The sequence below is a fragment of the Ursus arctos genome, unplaced genomic scaffold (genome assembly GCF_023065955.2).
Source record: "Ursus arctos isolate Adak ecotype North America unplaced genomic scaffold, UrsArc2.0 scaffold_24, whole genome shotgun sequence".
Taxonomy (NCBI): Eukaryota; Metazoa; Chordata; class Mammalia; order Carnivora; family Ursidae; genus Ursus; species Ursus arctos.
Genome location: NW_026622919.1, coordinates 14,080,019 through 14,102,808, shown reverse-complemented (window position 1 = coordinate 14,102,808; position 22,790 = coordinate 14,080,019). Strand labels below are relative to the sequence as shown.

The window sequence follows — 22,790 nt, the reverse complement described above, 5'->3', positions numbered from 1 at the left end:
GAAAATTCTGAGTATGCCCTTGGGGTATACTTGTGTATCTTGTTAAGCCAGAAAAACATAAGGCTTAAGAACAAGATTTCTGTTTGCTTTAAACAGAAAAAAAAAAATTGTCAAATGTTGTCCATCTGTACTAGTAGTGTTGTTGAACATCACATTTCTGGTTTAGGTTTGTTTTGTGTCATGAATGAAGTTTTGAATGGCTAGATTCTCTCAAATACCAGATTTCCATTTTGCCTCTCCCTTACTGGTTTGAACTTATGAGAATGCAGGCATGATCTCCCAAAAGACAACTCAAGTGTCTCGAGTTAAATTCAGTCCATACCTGATGTTGATTAGAGTCACACTAAGCATGCTGAGTTTCCATGCTTTTACCAACCATTTCTTGTCAATATTTCAATTTAGCATTTATTAAAAATTCATTATGGGCCAGGTATTGTGCTAGGGATTGTTTAAAGATTAACTTCTGGGTGTAAAGTGGATTTGGTGGGAGATTGGACTGGAGAAGTTGGGGGTAAGGAGATTAAAAAAGGTGTTCTATGCATGGACAGTTTTTTTTAAGAAAATTTATTAAAGTATTGTGGCGCCTGGGTGGCTCAGTCATTGAGTGTCTGCCTTCGTGGGATCAAGCCCCTCATCAGGTTGCCTGCTCAGCAGGAATCCTGCTTCTCCCTCTCCCACTCCCCCTGCTGGCGTTCCCTCTCTTGCTGTGTCTCTCTCCATCCAATAAATAAATAAAATCTATTAAAAAAAAAGTATTGAAGTATAGTTGACATAAAAAGTTATATTGGTTTCAGGTGTACAACAGTGATTCAACAGTTCAGTATATTATATAGTACTGTGAGTAGTGTAGTTACCATCTTTCACCATACTAACGCTTATTACAATATTATTGACATTATTCCCTATGCCTTTTTTTTTTTTCTTTAAGATTTTATTTATTTATTTGATGGAGAGACACACAGCCAGCCAGAGAGGGAACACAAGCAGGGGGAGTGGGAGAGGAAGAAGCAGGCTCCCAGCAGAGGAACCTGATGTGGGGCTTGATCCCAGAACGCCGGGATCATGCCCTGAGCCGAAGGCAGACGCTTAACAACTGAGCCACCCAGGCGCCCCATATTCCCTATGCCTTACTTTTTATCTCTGTGACTTATTTTATAACTGGAAGTTATACAAACTGTATACAAAGTTATACAAATTGGAAGTTTGTGTGCATGGGCAGTTTTTAATCAAGAAAATGACATGCATAAAAACAGAAGTTTGTACAAATAGAAAAAATGAGGGATTCCTGACGAAAGTATCCCAACAGTTTGTTTTGTTTTTATATTACTCTGTTCCCATTATCTTCAGAACAAACCACCACGTAGAAGTAGGATCTCACAATCTGAAACTGTGTTTTCTCTTGCCATTTTTTTTTCCCACCAGCCTAATAAAGTTCTGTTTAGATGCTTTAATATTTTGGTATAAATATTACTAGGGGATGTTTTCTTTTTTCTTTTTTTTTTTTTTAAAGATTTTATTTATTTGACAGAGACAGCCAGCGAGAGAGGGAACACAAGCAGGGGGAGTGGGAGAGGAAGAAGCAGGCTCCTAGCAAAGGAGACTGATGTGGGGCTTGATCCCAGAACGCTGGGATCACGCCCTGAGCCGAAGGCAGACGCTTAAGGACTGTGCCACCCAGGCGCCCCTAGGGGATGTTTTCTTAAGTCCACTTACCTGGTTTCTTGATAAAGGAAGGAATATGCCAATTAATCAAACATTATATTCAAGACTGCTTCTTTTGTTTCTTCAGATATAATCAGGCATCAGAAAATTCATGTTTTGGGGCACCTGGGTGGCTCAGTCGGTTAAGCGTCTGCCTTTGACTCAGGTCATGATCCCAGAGTCCTGGAATCAAGCCCCACATCAGGCTCTTTGCTCAACAGGGAGTCTGCTCCTCCCTCTGCCCCTCACCCTGCTTTTGTGCTCACACTTTCTCTCTCTCTCAAGTAAATAAAATCTTTTAAAAAAAATTCATGTTTTTAATATTTATATTGTTTTTCCTGAATTTATAATTATTTTATCTTGAACAGTATTTACATGGTGGTATAGTCATTTCAAAATTATGAGGCTTTCAATTTCTTGGTTAATATTTTTAATTAGCTCTTTATCCTGTGTTTAGGAGAAAATATAGTGAAAGGAGATAAAGAATCTATTAAGAATTTGCTAGAAATATTTGATGGGTTGCTGGAATATCTTACAGAACACATCAGTGAGACATCTCATGAGAAAAGTAAGTTTAAAAATAGAAATTTGATTTGGTTTGTATTCTACATCCTTTCTCTTTCTACCTTTTTTCTTTTTGCCTGCTTTTCTTCACAGGGATTGGAATCACTAATGCATATACTTGGTAAATTTAATCATAAATCTCAATTCTTACTGTTCTCAGTGGTTGAGAAAAACTATGCTAGACTGTCACCGTGTCTTTTGTCAACTTGGATATTTCTTATAAATTACTTCAAAGCTAATCTATAATAGCTGAATTCTGGCTAAAATTGCCTGTTATCCTATTATTGCATGAAATTATTGACTAATTTCCTCTGTCAGAACTGCTATTTTTGTTACAAATTTGAATTTTGCTAAAGCATTAGCAGGAAGAATTGGTGTGTTTTTTGTCTTCAGCCTATGTTTAGGCTTGTGACAGCCTGAACATTTTATTTTTAGTCTTCAAGTAACCCAATTTCCCAAATTGTAACAATTTTTGTATGAAATTTTTGTTTTATGGTTTTTTAATGATAATTATAAAAATTAATATTGCCATATTATTTTCCAGAAGGCTTATGGTTATTTAAAGTGTGTCAGCAGAATATAAGAACTATTTATAATCGTTGACTCAATATTTCATTTCTAAGAATTTATCCTAAGGAAGTAATATAAAAGAAATGTGCTTAAAGGTCTTCATTGCAATGTTATTGAAAAGAAAAAAAGAACCCGTGTGTCTTAATGATTTGAGATTGGTTGAGTAAATAATGCTCTATGTCATGATTGGAGTAATATATGACCCATGTAAGAATGGGTTTACTATTTTAAAGTTATCCAACAAATTTTCAGCAGAAGTAGCAATCAACATAAATTCCAATATGAATGAAGACAAAAAATTTGGGTAGGCTTATCCTTCTCACCCTGTTGATGGTGAGACCTGTGCTGTGATTATAACATTTGAAATTAACCTTAGGGGCGCCTGGGTGGCACAGTGGTTAAGCGTCGGCCTTTCGCTCAGGGCGTGATCCTGGCGTTCTGGGATCGAGCCCCACATCAGGCTCCTCTGCTATGAGCCTGCTTCTTCCTCTCCCACTCCCCCTGCTTGTGTTCCCTCTCTCGCTGGCTGTCTCTATCTCTGTCAAATAAATAAATAAAATCTTTAAAAAAAAAAAAAAGAAATTAACCTTAAACTCTTTAGTGATAGTTTTCTGCCTTTTATCGTTATTGCTGAAAAGATTTAAAAGCATATGTAGGTATGGCCTGGAAGGAAAAATTGCCACAAGATATTTCTTATTTCAAAAACTTTGAGTGTTCTGAGTATGGAGTATTTTGTGTGTTTAATATATGTTAAATATGTACCAGCCCAGGTACTCTGGGAGGATTCAAAATTGCATGCCATGTTTATTGCTGTCGAAGAAACCTTTACTCAAGTCAGGAAGACAGCCATAAATACATAGAATAGTCCCCCCAGATGTGCAGTTTTACTTTGGGCGGTTCAGTTACAGTCAGCCTTTGTCCAGAAGCAGATGATCCTCCTGACATATTGTCAGAAGGTCATAATAGCGTAATGCTGTATTGCAGTGCCTGCATCATTTACTCCATCTCATCACGTAGCTATTTTATCATCCCACATCATCACAAGAGGGTGAGTACAGTACAATAAGGTATTTTGACAGAGAAACCACATTTCTGTAACTATTGTTGTAGCATATTGTTATAATTGCTCTATTTATTATCAGCTATTGTTTATCTTAATGTGCCTAATTTAGAAGCTAAACTTTTTCATAGGTATGTACGTACAAGAAAGGTGTATATATAGTGTTCAGTACTATCCGTGGTTTCAGGCATTCTCTGGGGATCTTGGAACATATCCCCCATGGATAAGGGGGGACTGTTGTACAATAAAAACATAGGAGAGTGAAGACATGTGAAACTCACCTAATTCAAGGTTACCAGTAGCTATTTTAATGCTTTGTAACTGTTCAGTCATTTTAGCAGCAAGATTAAGAGGTAGAAAACTACCTTTAGGTGGAGATTGATGAATTTGAAACTTTACACTGACAGCAGCAGTTTTTACAATGCAGTGCTTAATTGCATGTAGGGGAGGGATGGTAGTGGCTTGGTCATGGATAGGGCAGTGGGGATGGAGAGAGGAGCACAGAACTGAGAGATACTTACATGTGAGTCTGGTAGTAGTGAAATGCTGAGGCAGGGGGTGAGAAGGGATCTTTCAAGGGGAGGTCAGTAGAATGTGGTGAACTTAGGGCTGCTAGGAGGGAGTTGCACAGATGGGTCCTCCCTCTGTGGTAGTACCTGAGTTTCAGGACAGTGTTTTCTAAAGTCTGATTCTCACCTTTGCAGGTCCAAGTTGATATGGCAGTATTACCTAGAGCTGAGCAGATTCTTCAAAATGCCAGTTAATAATGGGAAGTAAATCTTTATTATCATGAGTCACATCAGGTATACAGAGCAGCTTTTTCCTGTTACCTGAGGTAGCATTAGCATTTACTTAAACTGAAGGACAAAGGATTTGAAAGGAGACCTTGAGTCAGTGCTGCATTATGCTCCTCATTGTTTGAAGCTCTCGAAGCCTCAGTTTTCTCATCTGAAATTCTTTCATGGGTGTAGTGAAGGTCAAATAAGTAGATATGCATAAATAGTTTAGCAGTGAGCCCAGCTTAGAGTAATTGCACAGTGAATGTTAACTAATGTTATTAAAATGTTGCCTGTTGAGTACAGAAATAGAAAGAAATGAAGGTGGATGTTCGAACAGGGAATCTCTAGAAATGGAGATGGGAATGACCATAAATCTGGATCATAGGAGGTTCACCGACATACCTCCTGAAATCACTTTGCTAGTGAGTTGCTGCACTTGTGAAAGTGTAATCCTCAGATATGTTGGGGTAGAAGAAAAGAGTGATCATCTTAAGGAAAATTTCATCCAAGCCTTGATGTAGGCTAACTCTTAGTTAGGTTAGGGGAGTGATAGTCTTGAAGCCTGAGGTAGGCTGATACAGTCATGTTGTTCTGAAACCACAGCCTAATCCTCTTACCTCAAACATCCCTTACAGATAGGAAGGTTATAAACAATAGAAAATGAACCTACCACCTAGCTTAAAAAATAAAACGTTGCTAATACAACTGCAGACCCTGCTTTTAAAGCAACGCTTTTGTTGTTTCTTTGTTACCCAAGTAACATACTCATCACAGGTGATGATTTGATTCTTTATAATTTCATGTTCACACGAGCCCAGTTTACCAGGAGAGGATGAGGGTGCCTTACTCTTCTTATCTCTACCTACCCCTGTTTAAAAATAGCATTATTAATTTGGGGGTTTGGGGTATTGTTTTTATCTATTCTAAACAGGTGAAACTGGACAGAGTTTTAAAGAATCCCATCAAGGAGAACCTTTGGAAGAGCCAGAAAGTACTAAGGAATCCAAGTCATCATGGAAAAGGGTTTCTTTTGAGAGGTAGCACTCAATGTCTGTGAATTTAATCATAGCAAGTTATGCTTTTTCCTTCTACTAGGAATTGAAATGGCACACAGTATAACCAGAATGGTGGCAAAAAACAAAACAGAAAAAACTAGTGTGAAAATTTTACTACCTTCTCATATTTTAAACCTTCCTGAGGGAGTTTTAAGAACCATAAGCTATATGTAGTACTTAATTCTCAGTATTAAGCACTTACTTATTTTTAAATTTTTCTCTAGGTTATCAAAATAGTTTGTTCCTTATAGAAAACTTGGAAAGTACAGAAAATAAAAAACAAGCAGAAAAAAAAGGTGAACTCTACCATTCAGAATGGAATAAGTACTTGTTGATGTTTTGTTATACTTTAGTCTTTGTTACTGTTTTGGGGGTTTTTTGGATTTAGCCCTATCGTTTATATAATTTTGTTTTTTGCATTTTAAAATTTTACACATCAGTGGTCTTCAAGTTATTAAGATCTTTGTAATAATTTTTAATCACCATATAAGACCATTCCTATGTGTGCTTCATAATTGGCTAAACCACTCCTCTAAAGTGGAGGTGGCTGTTCTTGTGTTTTTTACAGTTTTTAAAAATGTGATACATGCTTTTATTCTTTAAGCTACATCCAATGAGAACGAATGTTAGGAGGCTATTAAAAGCAGTCGCTTTCCAAAAAGGCGGTGACGGTTTATACACTCACTGGCAATATAAAATTGCTGGGTTACTGCACCCTTGTGAACCAGTATTGTTAACAAATATCAAAGTATTAAAATTTCTGTGACTTTTATAGACAAAATATAATGTCATTACAGATTTGATGGTAGCTCTAACTAGAGGTTGAATATGATGCTACAACTTTGTTTTAAATATCTTATTTTCTATTTTTTTATAGAGTTTGTCATGATTTGAAAATCACAGTCATTGCTTTCCTACGTATAGTACATTGTGGAAAACACATCTTAAAGGAGACTCCCATGAGATGAATTTCCTGACTTTATTTTTTATTAACTAGATTTTTTTAAAAAGTGCCAAAGTGAAATAGCACATGAATATTTAGTGCAAAATTAATACCCTACCCAGACTCCACTCCCACACCCCTAGAGTATCCAGTGTTAATTGTGTTCTGTGTGGATTCCCCTATGCATTTAATCCTTGACACTTTCAATACAATTATTTCCACCATACATATATCAGTCAAAACAAAACAGACAAGCAGCAAGAAGTGATAAGCAGTAGGAGGAGTGTCTTGCCTTTTTTCTGGACATAACAGTGAGCAGTCTCAATACCCATAGGCAGGCTGTTTGAAGGAACTCTCAGGGTCCTTCTCAGGAGGAGCCCTCTGTGGTTAGGCCAGGCCCCAAGTAAGTAAGAGAACTCTTTCAGGTGCTCCTTGTCATCTGAGGCTTTGGGCCCATCTTGGGATGGAGATGAAACAGAATCCACCGGTGAAATAATTAGACTGGGAGACACGGCACATACCTTTTCTCTAAGAAGTAATGGTAAGTTGTTAGATATTAGTTGTTATTCAAGATATAACTATGAAAATATAAATAGTTATACTTAGGAATGTTTATAGTTGAGAAGAATAGAGCTGTAACTCAATATTAGAATTGCATTTCCAGGAGTATACCACCATTATTCTAAATAAGAACAGTTACCTGAAATCAGTCAAGTAGGAGTCACAGGCACATGGGCAAATAGGTGATGCAAGTTTGTCATGTAATATGTGGGACCTGATACTCTGGGAAGAGAATTCTGGATGCAACTTAATGGTCTACTCACATTCAGATTACCCCCCCTAAGTGTAGTTTCCTAAACGGGGTGACTCACTCTTTTCATGGTTTCAACCAACCTGTATAGACAGTGGTAATTTTTCTGGCAGGCGTCAGGCCACATTTCTAACAGTCTGCTGCTTATACATAGTAAGCCTGAATATCTTTCAGACCCCTTTTGAGCCTCACACCTTGCTGTCCTCCAGCATTCCGTTCCCTGTCCTGCCTACCTTGGTTGATATGCTCTTTTCTGGCATCATATTGTTTCTTCTGCTGGGGCGCTCTTCCTTCCTTTCTATTCTTGGCAGATTCACCCTACAAAGCCTAGCCTCCCCCATGTGCTTCAGGTTCTAAGTCTCTATTTCTACAGTGTGGCCCTGTATCCTTCTTTGGGTAATAGCATTCACACATTGCGTAGTTCACTTTGAGTATGTCTATTAGGTAAACTGAGTTTCCGGGACAGTAGCCACATTATATTCATTCAGCAAATATTTAGTGCCTTCCATGTGCCAGGCAGTGGTGTTACAGTGGTAAATAAAATAGACACAAATCTGTTCCCTTGTGGAGCTTACATTCTACTTGTGGAGGCAGCCAATAAATAAGACAAATAAGTGAAATATATAGTAAAATTATTCGTATTCATCTTAGTATTCCAAAACTTTGCAAAACACCAGGCCCACAATAAGTTGTGGGGTTTTTTTAATGGAAGAACAGGAATGCTAGAGAGGAATCAGGTGGCCAAATTTTTATCCAGACTCTGCTGTTGGCTTGTGTGACTTTGGACAAGGCCCTTATTTTTCCTGAGCCTCAGTTTCTTAATATGTTAAATCAGAGAATTCGACAAACCATCTCTGCAATGCATTATTAATACTTTTATTCCAAAGAATAGGCACTGGATTCCAAGGAATTAATGTTCAAAGAACCTAAGTCTGGAAGATTAGAAAGTATACCAAAGACATGTACTGCTACTGGGAGGAGCAAAGTAATGGAGTGGCCAGAGTCAAGTGTAGGTAATAATGTTTCTAGAAAGAAGAGAGTCAGATGGATTGACAAAAGGTGGAAGGGATGGTGATTTTAGAAATGTGTTCTGTGATAGCAACGGCCACATAGAAAGGTTGTATCTGTAAAAAGTGGATTGTTTTCAGATTTTAACTGTTCAGATTATAATACAATTAAGGCAAAAGAGAAAAGGTTGAAAGAAAAGCTAGGGTAAGGTGTTTGGGTTTGATGTCATAAAGGGCTATGGTAACTTCCTCTTATATTTGGATTTAAGGCATCAGATAACTGTTGTCATATATTTACCTTCATCTAATTTAGACTTCAGTTCCTGGGTTATGAATCCTTTTTTTAAATTGAGATATAATTGACTTGTAACTATGTTAGTTTCAGATGTACAACCTAATGATTTTATTATATTATGACATGATCATCACAAAGGTCTAGTTAACATTTGTTACCACAGGTAGTTGAAATTTTTTTTTCTTGTGATGACAACTTTTAAGATCTATTATCCTCTTTGTATATTATATTCTCATGACTTATTTAACTGGAAATTTGTACCTTTTGACCATCTTCACCCATTTTTTGCTACCTAGAGCCGCCCCCTTTTTTTGATGAAATATTATATACATTTATCATATAGGTACTTATATAATTGAATTTTATTAATGCTTACAGTAGACAAGTTCAGAATCTTTGCAGTAATAAAACAGTATGTCCTTAAAACAATCTAAAAATTATGGGGAGAGACTTGAGTGTCACTTTCGGTCTGACAAAAGTTCCAGATGGTAACTAAGCGTGAGATTTTTAGGAGAAATTTCATCAAAAATAAAAAGCATATGAGTTGAAAAAATGGACCCAGGTAAAAGTGAATTAGCCTGGGGTCAGGCTGATGACAAATTCAGTTTGGGTAGTAGAGAAATTGTGGACCATGTTAATGAATTTTGAACATTAGCTCTCAGATGCTCTTCATGTAAATAGGAAGTTACGGAGGGAGATTCACATATTTTAAATATGTTGGTGTGAAAATGGCCATATTGCACTGGATTGTGGAAAAGAAAAGCACAAAACAATGTGTTCGCTGGTTTTTAAAAAACAAAATGAGTGTCAAAAATTTTAAAATACAGGATGTCTTAGAATAAATTGCATGGAGTTTGGGATCTGTGCAAGGTGAATTTTTCTGTTTGTACTGATTATGTCATTTGACCATTTGGTGACAAATGAGTTTTCTGTGTGCATTTTCATACTTTCAAAGAGAGGAATAAGTTTATGGCGAAGTCTTTCATTAAATTGAAGAAGGCATAAAGAGTCATCTGGAGAGGGGGAGTCATAAATCCATTTTGTTTGTGTACTGTAGATTTCTATGGGAGCAAAGTGGATATTCAGAAATATTTTAATACAGCTCTATATATAATATTATAAAGCCGATTCAAAATATTAAGCATTCAAAAATTAGACAAGACAATTTGATAAATTTTTTTTATTATAGTATCAGCCAAGATTCCTAGCTTAGAGATATACCCCCATAACAGCGTTCCTACAGTTCTGGCACCTATTTGTATATGAGTGTGTTCCAATAAAACTATTTACGGTGGTGCCTGACTGGCTCAGTCAGTAGAGAGTGCGACCCTTGATCTTGGAGTTGTGAGTTCAAGCCTCAGGTGGGATGTAGAGATTACTTAAAGTCTTAAAACAACACAACTTTATTTACAAAAACAGTTGCTGAGTCAGATTTGGACCTTGGGCCATGGTTTGCCAACCTCTGACCTGGAGAAAACCACTGTTAACATTTTGATTTCTTTCCTTACAGATACGCAAATGTGTATCTCATATGATCTTTTAAAATGTAATCATATAATACATATTAGTAACTTTTTAAATGAAAGTTATAATTGACACAATATTACATTAGTTTCAGGTGTACAACATAGTAATTTGGCAACTCTATATGTTATGCTATTCTCACCACAAGTATAGCTACCATCTGTCATCATACATTGTTATATTACAGTTGACTGTATTCCTTCTGTACCTTTCATCCCTGTGATTTACTCATTCCATAACTGGAAGCCTATGTACCTCTCACTCCACTTTGCCCATTTTACCCATTCTCCCTACTTCCTCCTGTATAGAAACCAACAATACAGTTCTCTGTATTTGTGGATCTGTTTCTTCTTTTTTTTCTTCATTTGCTTTGTTTTTTAGATTCCATATGTAAGTGAAATTGTGTTTGTCTTTCTCTGACTTACTTTGCTTAGCATAATACTCTCAAGTCTATCCATGTTGTAGATGGGAAGGTCTCATTCTTTTTTATGACTAAGTAATATGTGTGTGTGTGTGTGTGTGTGTGTGTGTGTTATGTGTATACACCACATCTTTATCCCTTCATTTATCAACAGACAGACACTTGGGTTGTTTTCATATCTTGGCTATTGTAAGTACTGCAATAAAGAGGGATGCATATCTTTTCAAATTAGCGTTTTTTTTCTTTGGGTAAATACACAGTAGTGGAATTTCTATTTTTACTTTTTTGAGGAACCTTCATACTGTTTTCCATAGTGGCTATACCAATTTCCATTTCCACCAACAGTGCACAAGAGTTCCTTTCTCTTCACATCTTTGTCAATGCTTGTTATTTCTTGTCTTTTTGAGTCTAGCCATTCTGACAGTTATAAAGTGATATCATTGCAATTTTGATTTGCATTTCCCATGATGATTAGTGATGTTGAGTACCTTTTCTTGTGTCTATTGATCATCTGTGTGTTTTCTTTGGGGAAATGTCTATTCAGGTCCTGTCCCCTTTTTTTAATCTGGACTTTTCTGGTGTTTAGTTATATTTTTTTTATATATTTTGATTATTAATCCTTTATCAGACATATCATTTGCAGATGTCTTCTGCTCAGTGGTTTGCCTTTTCACTTTGTTGATGGTTTTCTTTGCTGTGCAGCAGCTTTTTATTTTGGTATAGTCCCAATAGTTTATTTTTGCTTTTGTTTCCCTTGCCTAAGGAGACATATCAGAAAAATGTTGCTAAGGGGCGCCTGGGTGGCACAGCGGTTAAACGTCTGCCTTCAGCTCAGGGCGTGATCCCGGCGTTGTGGGATGGAGCCCCACATCAGGCTCTTCCACTATGAGCCTGCTTCTTCCTCTCCCACTCCCCCTGCTTGTGTTCCCTCTCTCACTGGCTGTCTCTATCTCTGTCGAATAAATAAATAAAATCTTTAAAAAAAGAAAAAAAAAAGTTGCTAAGGCTGATGTCAGAGAGATTACTTGCCTGTGTTTTCTTCTAGACGTCTTATGGTTTCATGTCTCACATTTAGTTGTTTAATCCATTTTGAGTTAATTTTTGTGTATGGTGTGTTGATTCTTTTGCATGTAGCTGTCCACTTTCCTACATCATTTATTGAAGAGACTATTTTTTTCCTATCGTATATTCTTACCTCCTTTATTGTAGATTAAGTGACCACGTAAGCATGGGCTTATTTCTGGGCTCTCTATTCTATTCTTTTGATCTTTGTGTCTATTTTTGTGGCACTTGTTTTTCTAAAGAAAAGTAATATGATGTAAATCTTTACTTTTAATTTGTATTAGTGGTTCCAGATCTTCCTGTCTGGTAGTTATTAAAAGTAATGGGTAGTTTGAGCAGTCAGACCAATGCAGGTCAATGATTATGTCATTCCTGAGATTTTTATCCTCTGGGTACAAAATTCTTGGTTTTTAGTATAATATTCAGCAACAAAAAAAATTCTACCTCTAGTATTTTCTTTTCTAGGTGCAGAAGGCCCTAATGAAATGCAGTCCAAAAAAGCCTCAACCGTATCACATGAAGAAGCGCTACACCCTCCCTTATCTAGTTTTTTGTCCAAGAACAGGACATCCTTTGTTGAAAACAGTGAGTAGTAATATGTTGTTAGTGAGTTAGAGACAGCAGGTAGTTCCTGGGACAATTTCTGTTGCTATTGGCCTTTTTACTTTTGTTGCTCTGTACTTTTTATGATTCTTTTTGGTTTTACATGATCATATTTGTAAATGTTTGCTATTAATTATGAGCTCTGATTTCCTAAAATGGTTTTTGGTCACATGTTTTACATCCACATCTATTATCTAACTTTTTCTCTTGAAGAATTTAGGAAAATACGAGTCTCTAATACATTAGTATATCAGTTGGTGGTCTTCAGATTATTAGGGAATGATAAAATATAGTAATTTGAAAAATATTCTCATTTCTTACTGTTCTCTCTGGGATTTTACCTAGTATTACATAAAATCATTGTTAATGGCTAATGAGTTTTAGAACCTGTGGATGAACCATAATTATGTAGCTATTCTTCAAGTCATTTAGGTTTTTAGTATCTATACTAAAAAGTATAGATACTTTGTGATCTATAGGTACATGTATTTATTAATACTTTGTGATCTATAGGTACATGTATTTATTAAATGTATGATTTATGTAATGTAATGTAAAAGAATTAAATGTAAAAGTATAGATACTTTGTGATCTATAGGTACATGTATTTATTAATACTTTGTGATCTATAGGTACATGTATTTATTAAATGATGTATTTCTTAGAGTTTCATCTTAATGTCCACTTTATTTTTGCCAACTAGTGGAAGTTCCTTCTGTGGATGTGATTCCAAGTGCTAGGAAGCTAGGGGAGCCTATTCAATCAGCTATTCCTTTACATCCACCCTACCACCCTTCAGAGCCTCGAGCACCCTGTCCCATAGGAAAAGAATACTTGCGTTCAAGTCATATCTCCCCTGCCTTGAATTCTGCTGGAGGGGGCACAGCATTTTCTGTGGTAAGTGGAAAAGCTTGCTTTTAATTAGATAAGAGTCTATAGATCGATCTTTGATAGAATAGTAGTCAAGGATATGCCACTAATTAGAGCACGGTACTTCTGAAATTTTACCTCTGCATATACCTACATGTTCTTTTTTTTTTTTTTTTTAATTTTTTATTATGTTAGTCACCATACAGTACATCCCCGGTTTCCGATGTAAGGCTCGATGATTCATTAGTTGTGTATAACACCCAGTGCACCATGCAATACGTGCCCTCCTTACTACCCATCACCGGCCTATCCCATTCCCCCACCCCCCTCCCCTCTGACGCCCTCAGTTTGTTTCTCATAGTCCATAGTCTCTCATGTTTCATTCCCCCTTCTGATTACCCCCCCTTTCTTTATCCCTTTCTTCCCCTACCGATCATCCTAGTTCTTATGTTCCATAGATGAGAGAAATCATATGATAGTTGTCTTTCTCTGCTTGACTTATTTCACTTAGCATTATCTCCTCCAGTGCCGTCCATGTTGTAGCAAATGTTGAGAACTCGTTCTTTCTGGTAGCTAAGTAATATTCCATTGTATATATGGACCACAACTTCTTAATCCAGTCATCTGTTGAAGGGCATCTCGGCTCCTTCCACGATTTAGCTATTGTGGACATTGCTGCTATGAACATTGGGGTGCATATGGCCCTTCTCTTCACTACGTCTGTATCTTTGGGGTAAACACCCAGTAGTGCAATGGCTGGATCATAGGGTAGCTCAATTTTTAACTTTTTAAGGGACCTCCACACTGTTTTCCAGAGTGGCTGTACCAACTTGCATTCCCACCAACAATGTAGGAGGGATCCCCTTTCTCCACATCCTCTCCAACAATTGTTGTCTCTTGCCTTGTCTATTTTTGCCATTCTAACTGGCGTAAGGTGGTATCTCAGTGTGATTTTGATTTGAATTTCCTTGATGGCTAATGATTTTGAACATTTTTTCATGTGTCTGTTAGCCATTTGTATGTCTTCATTGGAAAAGTGTCTGTTCATATCTTCTGCCCATTTTTTGATTTGTTTATTTGTTTCTCATGTATTGAGTTTGAGAAGTTCTTTGTAGATCTTGGATACCAGTCCTTTATCTGTAGTGTCATTTGCAAATATATTCTCCCATTCCGTGGGCTGCCTCTTAGTTTTTCTGACTGTTTCCTTGGCTGTGCAGAAACTTTTAATCTTGATGAAGTCCCATAAATTCATTTTATCTTTTGTTTCTCTTGCCTTTGGGGATGTGTCATGAAAAAGGTTGCTTTGGCGGATGTCGTAGAGGTTGCTGCCTATGTTCTCCTCTAGAATTTTGATGGATTCTTGTCTCACATTGAGGTCTTTCATCCATTTGGGGTTTATTTTTGTGTATGGTGTGAGAGAGTGGTCAAGTTTCATTCTTTTGCATGTAGCTGTCCAATTTTCCCAGCACCATTTATTGAAGAGACTTTTTCCCACCGGATGTTTTTTCCTGCTTTATCAAATATTAGTTGCCCAAAGAGCCGAGGGTCCATTTCTGGGCTCTCTATTCTGTTCCACTGGTCTATGTGTCTGTTTTTGTGCCAGTACCATGCTGTCTTTGTGATCACAGCTTTGTAGTATAGCTCGAAATCCGGCATTGTGATGCCCCCAGCTTTGTTTTTCCTTTTCAACAGTTCTTGGAGATTCGGGGCCTTTTCTGTTTCCATACAAATTTAAGGACTGTTTGTTCCAGTTCTTTGAAAAATGTCCTCGGTATTTTGATCGGGATAGCATTGAAAGTGTAGATTGCTCTGGGTAGCATGGACATTTTAACTATGTTAATTCTTCCAATCCATGAGCATGGAATATCTTTCCATCTTTTTATGTCTTCCTCATTGTCTTTCAAGAGTGATTTATTGTTTCTAGAATATAGGTCCTTTACGTCTCTGGTTAATTCCAAGGTAACGTATGGTTTTTGGTGCTATTGTAAATGGGATGGATTCCCTAATTTCTCTTTCTTCGGTCTCATTATTCGGTCTCATTATTCGGTCTCATTATTCGTGTATAGAAATGCAACTGATTTCTGAGCATTGATTTTGTATCCCGTCACGTTACTGAATTGCTCTATAACTTCTAATAGTTTGGGAGTGGTTTCTTTTGGGTTTTCCATATAGAGTATCATGTCATCTGTGAAGAGAGACATTTTGACTTCTTCTTTGCCGATTTGAATACCTTTGATCCCTTTTTGTCGTCTGATTGCTGTTGCAAGGACTTCTAGTACTATGTTGAATAATAGTGGCGAGAGTGGGCATTCTTGTCGAGTTCCTGATCTTAAGGGAAAGGCTTCCAGCTTTTCCCCATTGAGAATAATATTTGCAGTAGGCTTTTCATAGATGGCTTTTATGAGATTGAGAAATGTACCTTCTATTCCTACACTCTGAAGGGTTTTAATCAGGAAAGGATGCTGTATTTTGTCAGATGCTTTTTCGGCATCGATTGAGAGGATCATATGGTTCCTGAGTCTTTTCTTGTTGATATGATGTATCACACTGATTGATTTGCGAATATTGAACCACGCTTGCATCCCAGGTATGAATCCCACTTGATCGTGATGGATAATCCTTTTAATGTACTGTTGGATTCTATTAGCAAGTATCTTGTTGAGGATTTTGGCATCCATATTCATTAGGGAGATCGGTCTGTAATTCTCCTTTTTGAGGGGGTCTTTGCCTGGTTTGGGGATCAAGGTAATATTGGCCTCATAGAATGAGTTTGGTAGCTTTCCTTCTGTTTCTATTTTTTGAAATAGCTTTAGGAGAATAGGTATTATTTCTTCTTTGAATGTTTGGTAGAATTCCCCAGGAAAACTGTCCGGGCCTGGAGTTTTGTTATTTGGAAGGTTGTTTATCACTGACTTAATTTCTTCATAATTAATTGGCCTGTTTAAGAAATCAATTTCTTCCTGTTTCAATCTTGGTAGTTTATAGGTTTCCAGGAAGGATTCCATCTCTTCCAGATTGCTTAGTTTATTGGCATATAGCTGTTGATAAAAATTTCTAATAATACTTCCAATTTCAATGGTGTTCGTCGTGACCTCTCCTTTTTCATTCATAATTTTAATAATCTGGGTCCTTTCTCTTTTCTTTTGGATAAGTGTTGCCAGTGGTCTGTCAATTTTATTGATTCTCTCAAAGAACCAGCTTCTAGTCCTGTTGATCTGCTCTACTGTACTTCTGGTTTCTGCTTGATTGATTTCAGCTGTAATTTTGGTCAACTGCTTCCTCGTGCGTGGATGAGGCCTGTCCCTCTGTTGCTGTTCCAGCTTCTTGAGGTGAGAACATAAAAACTGCGTTTTAGATTTTTCTATTCTTTTGAGTGAGGCTTGGATGGCTATGTATTTCCCCCTTAGGACTGCCTTTGCAATATCCCATAGGTTTTGGACTGTTGTATTTTCATTCTCATTGGTCTCCATAAATTGTTTAATTTGATTTTTGATTTCCTGGTTTATCGAGTCATTCCTGAGCAGGATGGTTCTTAGTCTCCAAGTGTTTGAGTTTCTTCCAAATTTTTCCTTGTGGTTGAGTTCCAATTTCAGAGCGTTGTGGTCTGAGAATATGCAGGGGATAATTTCAATCTTTTGGTATCAGTTGAGACCTGTTTTGTGTCCCAGAACATGGTCTATTCTTGAGAATGTTCCATGGGCATTAGAATAGAGTGAGTATTCTTTGGTTCTGGGGTGTAGTGTTCTATATATATCTATGAGGTCCAACTCGTCGAGTATGGCATTCAAAGCCTTTGATTCTTTGCTTAGTTTTTGCCAGGGTGTTCTGTCTATTTCTGATAGTGGAGTGTTGAGTTCCCCTACTATTAATGTATTTTTATTTATATGTCTCTTTATTCTGGTTAAGAGTTGGCTTGTGTATCTTGCTGCTCCCCTGTTGGGGGCATATATATTTATAATTGTCATATCCACTTGTTGAATACTTCCCTTAAGAATAATATAGTGCCCTTCTGCGTCTCTAACTATAGTCTGTAGTTTAAAATCCAATTTATCTGATATGAGAATTGCTACCCCAGCTTTCTTTTGAGGTCCATTTGCGTGAAAGATGGTACTCCATCCCCTTACTCTCAGTCTGAATGCATCTTTGGGTTCGAAATGAGTCTCTTGTAGACAGCAAATGGATGGGTCATTTCTTTTTATCCAATCTGCAACCCTGTGGCGTTTATGGGAGCATTTAAGCCATTCACATTAAGACTGAGTACTGAGAGATATGATTTTAATGATGCCATGTTGCCAGTAAAGTCTTTGTATTGGCTGTGACTTTCTGTTCTGTATCACTCTTGGGGCCTTTTTACTTTTATAGAACCCCCCGTAATATCTCCTGTAGGGCTGGTTTCGTGGTTACGAACTTGGTTAGTGACTGGCGATTCTGAAATGTCTTTATTTCTCCATCAATTCTGAATGACAGCCTTGCTGGATAAAGGATCCTTGGCTGCATGTTTTTCTCTGAAAGAGCTTTAAAGATGCTCCCCCAACCCTTTCTCTCATTCCAGGTCTGTGTAGACAGGTCTGACGTAATTCTGATGCCTTTGCCTTGGTATGTGAGAAATTTCTTTGCCCTGGCCGCTTTCAATACTGTATCCTTGGATCTAATATTTGCGAATGCACTATGACGTGACGTGGCGTAGGTTTGTCGTGGTTGAGCTTGGGAGGGGTCCTCTCTGCCTCTTGGACACGAATGTTTGTTTCCCTCGCTAGATTAGGGAAGTTTTCAGCTACAATTTGTTCAAATATCTCTTCTAGACCTCTGTTTTTCTCCACCCCCTCGGGGATGCCGATGATTCTAACATTGGATCGTTTCATTGAGTCAGTAATCTCCCGTAACCTACATTCGTGGGCGTGGATTTTTTTAAGACCATCTTCTATTTTCATTTTTTCCTCTATTAACCCATCCTCCAATTCACTAACCGTTTCCTCTGCTTTGGTGACCCTGGCCGTCAGAGCCTCTAGTTTTGCCTGCATTTGGCTCACAGAATTTTTAATTTCTGTCAGATTTGCTCTCATTTCTGTCCTTACGGATTCTATATTCTCAGTAACCTTTTCGTTAATAGTTTTTTCAATTCTACTCATCATTTTGACCATCGTTACTCTGAATTCCATTTCTGATACTTTGGTTACATCCATATCCATTATTTCTGTGGCAGAGGCCACAGACTCACTGTCTTTTCTTTGCTGGGGGGGGCTTCTCCTTCTTGTCATTCTGATGAGGAGAGGTTGCGGGGTTGTCCAGAGCCCAAATTATTGACTGGGTCCCAGGCCGTGCCCCTTGTTTTATAGGGATCTTAGGGATGTGGGCTTCTTCTTTAAAGATTTTATTTATTTATTTATTTATGTGGCAGCCAACCAGCGAGAGAGGGAATAGAAGCAGGGGAGTGGGAGAGGAAGAAGCAGGCTCCCAGCGGAGGAGCCCGATGAGGGACTCCTTTCCGGAACGCCGGGATCACGCCCTAAGCCAAAGGCAGGCGCTCAATGACTGCGCCACCCAGGTGCCCCGGTTGTGGGCTTCTTGATTTTTCAGCCTGCCTTCTGTGTTCTGGGGGAGTTGCCTGCCGCGCCGATACTCAGGCCACCCTGTTTGGGTAGAGTCTCGGCGTCCCCTGCGAGGGGGGATGGGGATGGGCACTCCCTGAGCCGGTATTTCCAGGCTTTTGTTCTCTGGCGGCTTTCCCTGGCGGTTTGCTGTGCCTCTTCTGAGAGTCAGAGCAGCAGTGGCCGAATTTCAGCCTCTGTCACAGAACAGAGGGATTGCGGCCCGTTCTCTACTAATGTTCTGGTCACTTTAACTCTGTTCCTGTGGTGCTGCTCAACCCTGCATCGTCCCGGGATGTGCGCCCCACACCCGGTGTCCCAGCCCTCACTTCCAGGGCCGGCGCGTCTCTGTCCTTTGTGTTTCTAACGCCGCCAGCCGCCAGCCGCCCCGCGCGCGCTCCCGGATCTCCCGGTCTCAGTCTGGATCCAGTAAGCGCACCGGGATTCCGGGGTTCCGCGAGATGCCTGGTGGCGCGCGCACCCGGCTCACGGTCTCAGTCTGCTGTTTTGCGGGTGCCGTCCGCGAGCCCCGCCCGCTCTCCCGTGCAAGTGGCTACCGCTTCCCGGCGCCCGAACGCGGCGGCTCCCTCCCCCTTCCGTTTATCTTCCGATATCTGTGCACAGTTTCATGGCTCCCCGCTTCGTACCTCAATACTCAGCGCTGGAGATGTTCATTTGTAGAGATCCAGATGCGTCTTCCTGCGTCTCAGGCTGGTTCCGTGGTTGTTTAGGCTGGTCTGGTACCTATCCAGCTCGACTCGGAGGACCGGCTGAAAACGGTGTCTCCTACTCCTCCGCCATCTTAACTCCTCCCTCCATACCTACATGTTCTTACTCCAAGATAGTAGGGATGAATGTATAAAAAGGAAAATATTAAGAGCTAACATGCATTATGTGTTTATTTTGTGTCATGCACAAGTTATAGGTATTTTACAGGTATTGAATAATTTACTCCTCACAATAGCTGTGGGGTAAGGTATGATTTTTATTTCCCATGGGGGAGCTGATATAAACAGATTAAATATCTAGTCTCAGGTCACACACCAACTGTTGAGTCAGGATTTGAACTCAGTATTCTAGTTTCAGAACCCATATTCTATGTCCCTAGTTAAATCATTTTAACTTATAAGTATAAGAAAGTATAGGGGCACCTGGGTGGCTCAGTTGGTTAAGCGTCTGCCTGTGGCTCAGGTCATAATCTCAGGGTCCTGGGATCAAGCCCCATGTTGGGTTCCCTGCTCAGTGGAGAGTCTACTTCTCCCTTTCTCTCTCCCTCTGCCTCTTCCCCTGATTGTGTGCTCTCTGTCTCTCAAATAAATAAAATCCTTAAAAAAAAAAAAAAAAAAAGAGGGATGCCTGGGTCAGTTAAGTGTTTCCCAGGACCCTGGGATCATGACCTGCATCAGGCTCCTTGCTCCCTCTGTCTGCCGCTCCCTCTGCTTATGCACATGTGCACACTCTGTCTCTCTCTCACTCTGACAAATAAAATCTTTAAAAAAAAAAAAAAAAAGTTTGAGAAATAGTCTGTCATCCATATTCCTATTACACAGTGTGAACTGCTATTAATACCTTGGCTTATTTGCTTCCACTCTTCTTTGAAAAAAAAAATCCCTTTTTGTAAAGTTATCTTGTTCCTATCCTCCTAGAAATGAACAGCTATGCAAAAGGTGAATTTGTAAACAATGATACATTCTCATTATTAAAAATTCAAACAGTGCATAAAAAGTGCAAAGATGAAGTAAGCATCATTAGCATTAGGTAGCCATCATTCTTCTAAACATTCTGTGTATCTGTTCAGATAGGGTGAATAGATAGATAAAAGGGATCATAGGATAATGGTTACATTTGGGGGAGTTTTAGGGGCGGATGGTAGAAGAGCTTCTGAGTTGCTGGTAATATTCTATTTCCTAACCTGAGTGGCATGTAAGTGGGAATACTCATTTTGAAATAATTCTTGAAATAATTCTTGAGCAGGACACTTAAAACTTCAATAAAAAGTTTTTTTAAATGTGATTTTATTATAGCTGTTATTTACTAAAAAGTGTTTACTTTGGTAGAAGAAAAAGATAAGTGAAATTGAAGAGATTCTTAAACATCAAATGTTTCTTCATAAGATTTCTTCTGAGGTTAAGAAATAAATTATTAAATGAGGTGCCTTGGTGGCTCAGTCTGCCTTCAGTTCAGGTCATCATCTTGGGGTCCTGGGATCAAGCCCCACATCAGGCTCCGCGCTCAGCGGGGAGTCTGGGGATTTCTCTCCCTCCCCCTCTGTCCCTCCCTCCCTACCCCCCCCCCCCCGGCGCACTTGCGCCTGCTCTCTAAAATAAATAAATTTTTAAAAAAGAAATAAATTGTTAAAAACGTTAAGAGTTTGTATTTGAGAAGATTTTATCTTTAACTGTTTCAATTTTGGACAGTTTGTTGACTTCTTAATACTAAAGAGAATGATTTTAATACCACTTGTGATTTGATCATTTTTTCATTGTCCAGGTGTAGCCATAAAATTTTCATATTTGAGGACACCTCACCTGCCTTTATATTTGAATGGCATCCTGACCCACAGTTTTTACCTGAATACAAGTTTATAGACATCACTCTTCCATTCCTTTGGTATTGAGGATCAAGAGAGTATTTTGACTTTTTTTTTTTTTTTTTTGAGCGAGCAAGCTTGAGCTGGGTGTGTAGGGGGAGGGGCAGAGGTAGAGGGAGAGAGAGCATCTTAAGCAGGCTCCACGCCCAGTGCAGAGCCTGAAGCAGGGCTCAGTCTCACAATCCTGAGATAATGATCTGAGCCAAAATCAAGAGTCAGACGCTTAACCAGCTGAGCCACCCAGGCACCTGGATAAATGTGTTCTTAAAAAAGTAAAACGAGGGTGCCTGGCTGGCTCAGTTGGAAGAGCATGCAACTCTTGATCTCAGGGTCGTAAGTTTGAGCCCTGCATCAGGTTCAAATGTTGAGTGTAGAGATTACTTAAATAAATGAAAAAACTTAAAAAAAAAAAAGTAAAACATGGAGAATAAAGGTACTGAGCTTTGTGCCACAGGTCCTCCCTTTTCCCCCCCACCCCAAATGTTTTTATGTGCTATCTTTTGTAGCTTTTTCAAATCAACTCTCTCTTGTTTTTAACAGGAATCAGATAATAAAGTTCTCTTAACTTCGAAGTTGCCTAAAGATAACAAACAGGAAATGGGTTCAGCTCAGAGCCAAGGCCCTCGGACAAGGAAGCTTCCCAAAGGAAAAAGGTAACATTATTGCAGTCTGTTTTCAGTCTGTTTGCAAAGGGATTTGAAGAAAGGAGGGGCGCCTGGGTGGCACAGTTGTTAAGCGTCTGCCTTCGGCTCAGGGCGTGATCCCAGTGTTCTGGGATCGAGCCCCACATCAGGCTTCTCTGCTAGGAGCATGCTTCTTCCTCTCCCACTCTCCCCGCTTGTGTTCCCTCTCTCGCTGGCTGTCTCTGTCAAATAAATAAATAAAATCTTTAAAAAAAAAAAAAAAAAAAAGAGTATACTCTCTAGATTTAGCTGTGAAGACCAGTATGAAATATTTGTTAAAGCATGCATTACAGCATACTTGGCTACTTAAATGTCACATGGTCATTTTATTACAGATATGAAAACAGACCTGCAGTCTCATCCTGGGATTCAGACGTCTCCCAGAGGCCAAGAAAGAGGTTAACAGAACAAGAATTACATTCAGTTTCTGAGAAACTGTCTCAGCGGCTCTCTGAACTAGATTGGGCAAGTCTTGTTTTTTATCTATATTGAGATTACCATAGTCGGAGAGTATTTAAGTGATCTTCTAATTGAAGATGAAAGCTAAACCATGGTACTAAAATTAGTTGTGTCTTAGTTACTGTGAAAATGTTCCAATAATCAGGCAGGTAGGACACAGGATGAGAAGTCATCTCTTACTTTGCCTTTCATGATATAACCAAAT

At 38.7% G+C, this 22,790-nt stretch overlaps 1 protein-coding gene across 7 annotated transcripts in view; it reads left to right on the top strand.

Moving 5' to 3' along the window:
* The window catches only part of CEP95 (centrosomal protein 95), a 45,802-nt gene that overhangs the window by 5,357 nt on the left and 17,655 nt on the right, over nt 1–22,790 (top strand). For 5 of the 7 annotated variants that reach the window (XM_026512457.4, XM_044389125.3, XM_026512458.4 and 2 more), the window contains exons 4-10: nt 2,159–2,269; nt 5,606–5,711; nt 7,098–7,213; nt 12,258–12,377; nt 13,099–13,292; nt 21,984–22,096; nt 22,462–22,591. In XM_026512457.4, the coding sequence (XP_026368242.2) occupies nt 2,159–2,269; nt 5,606–5,711; nt 7,098–7,213; nt 12,258–12,377; nt 13,099–13,292; nt 21,984–22,096; nt 22,462–22,591 (890 nt within the window). The remainder of the gene's footprint in view (nt 1–2,158; nt 2,270–5,605; nt 5,712–7,097; nt 7,214–12,257; nt 12,378–13,098; nt 13,293–21,983; nt 22,097–22,461; nt 22,592–22,790) is intronic. The other 2 variants (XM_044389124.3, XM_026512459.4) reach the window with 2 other exon arrangements.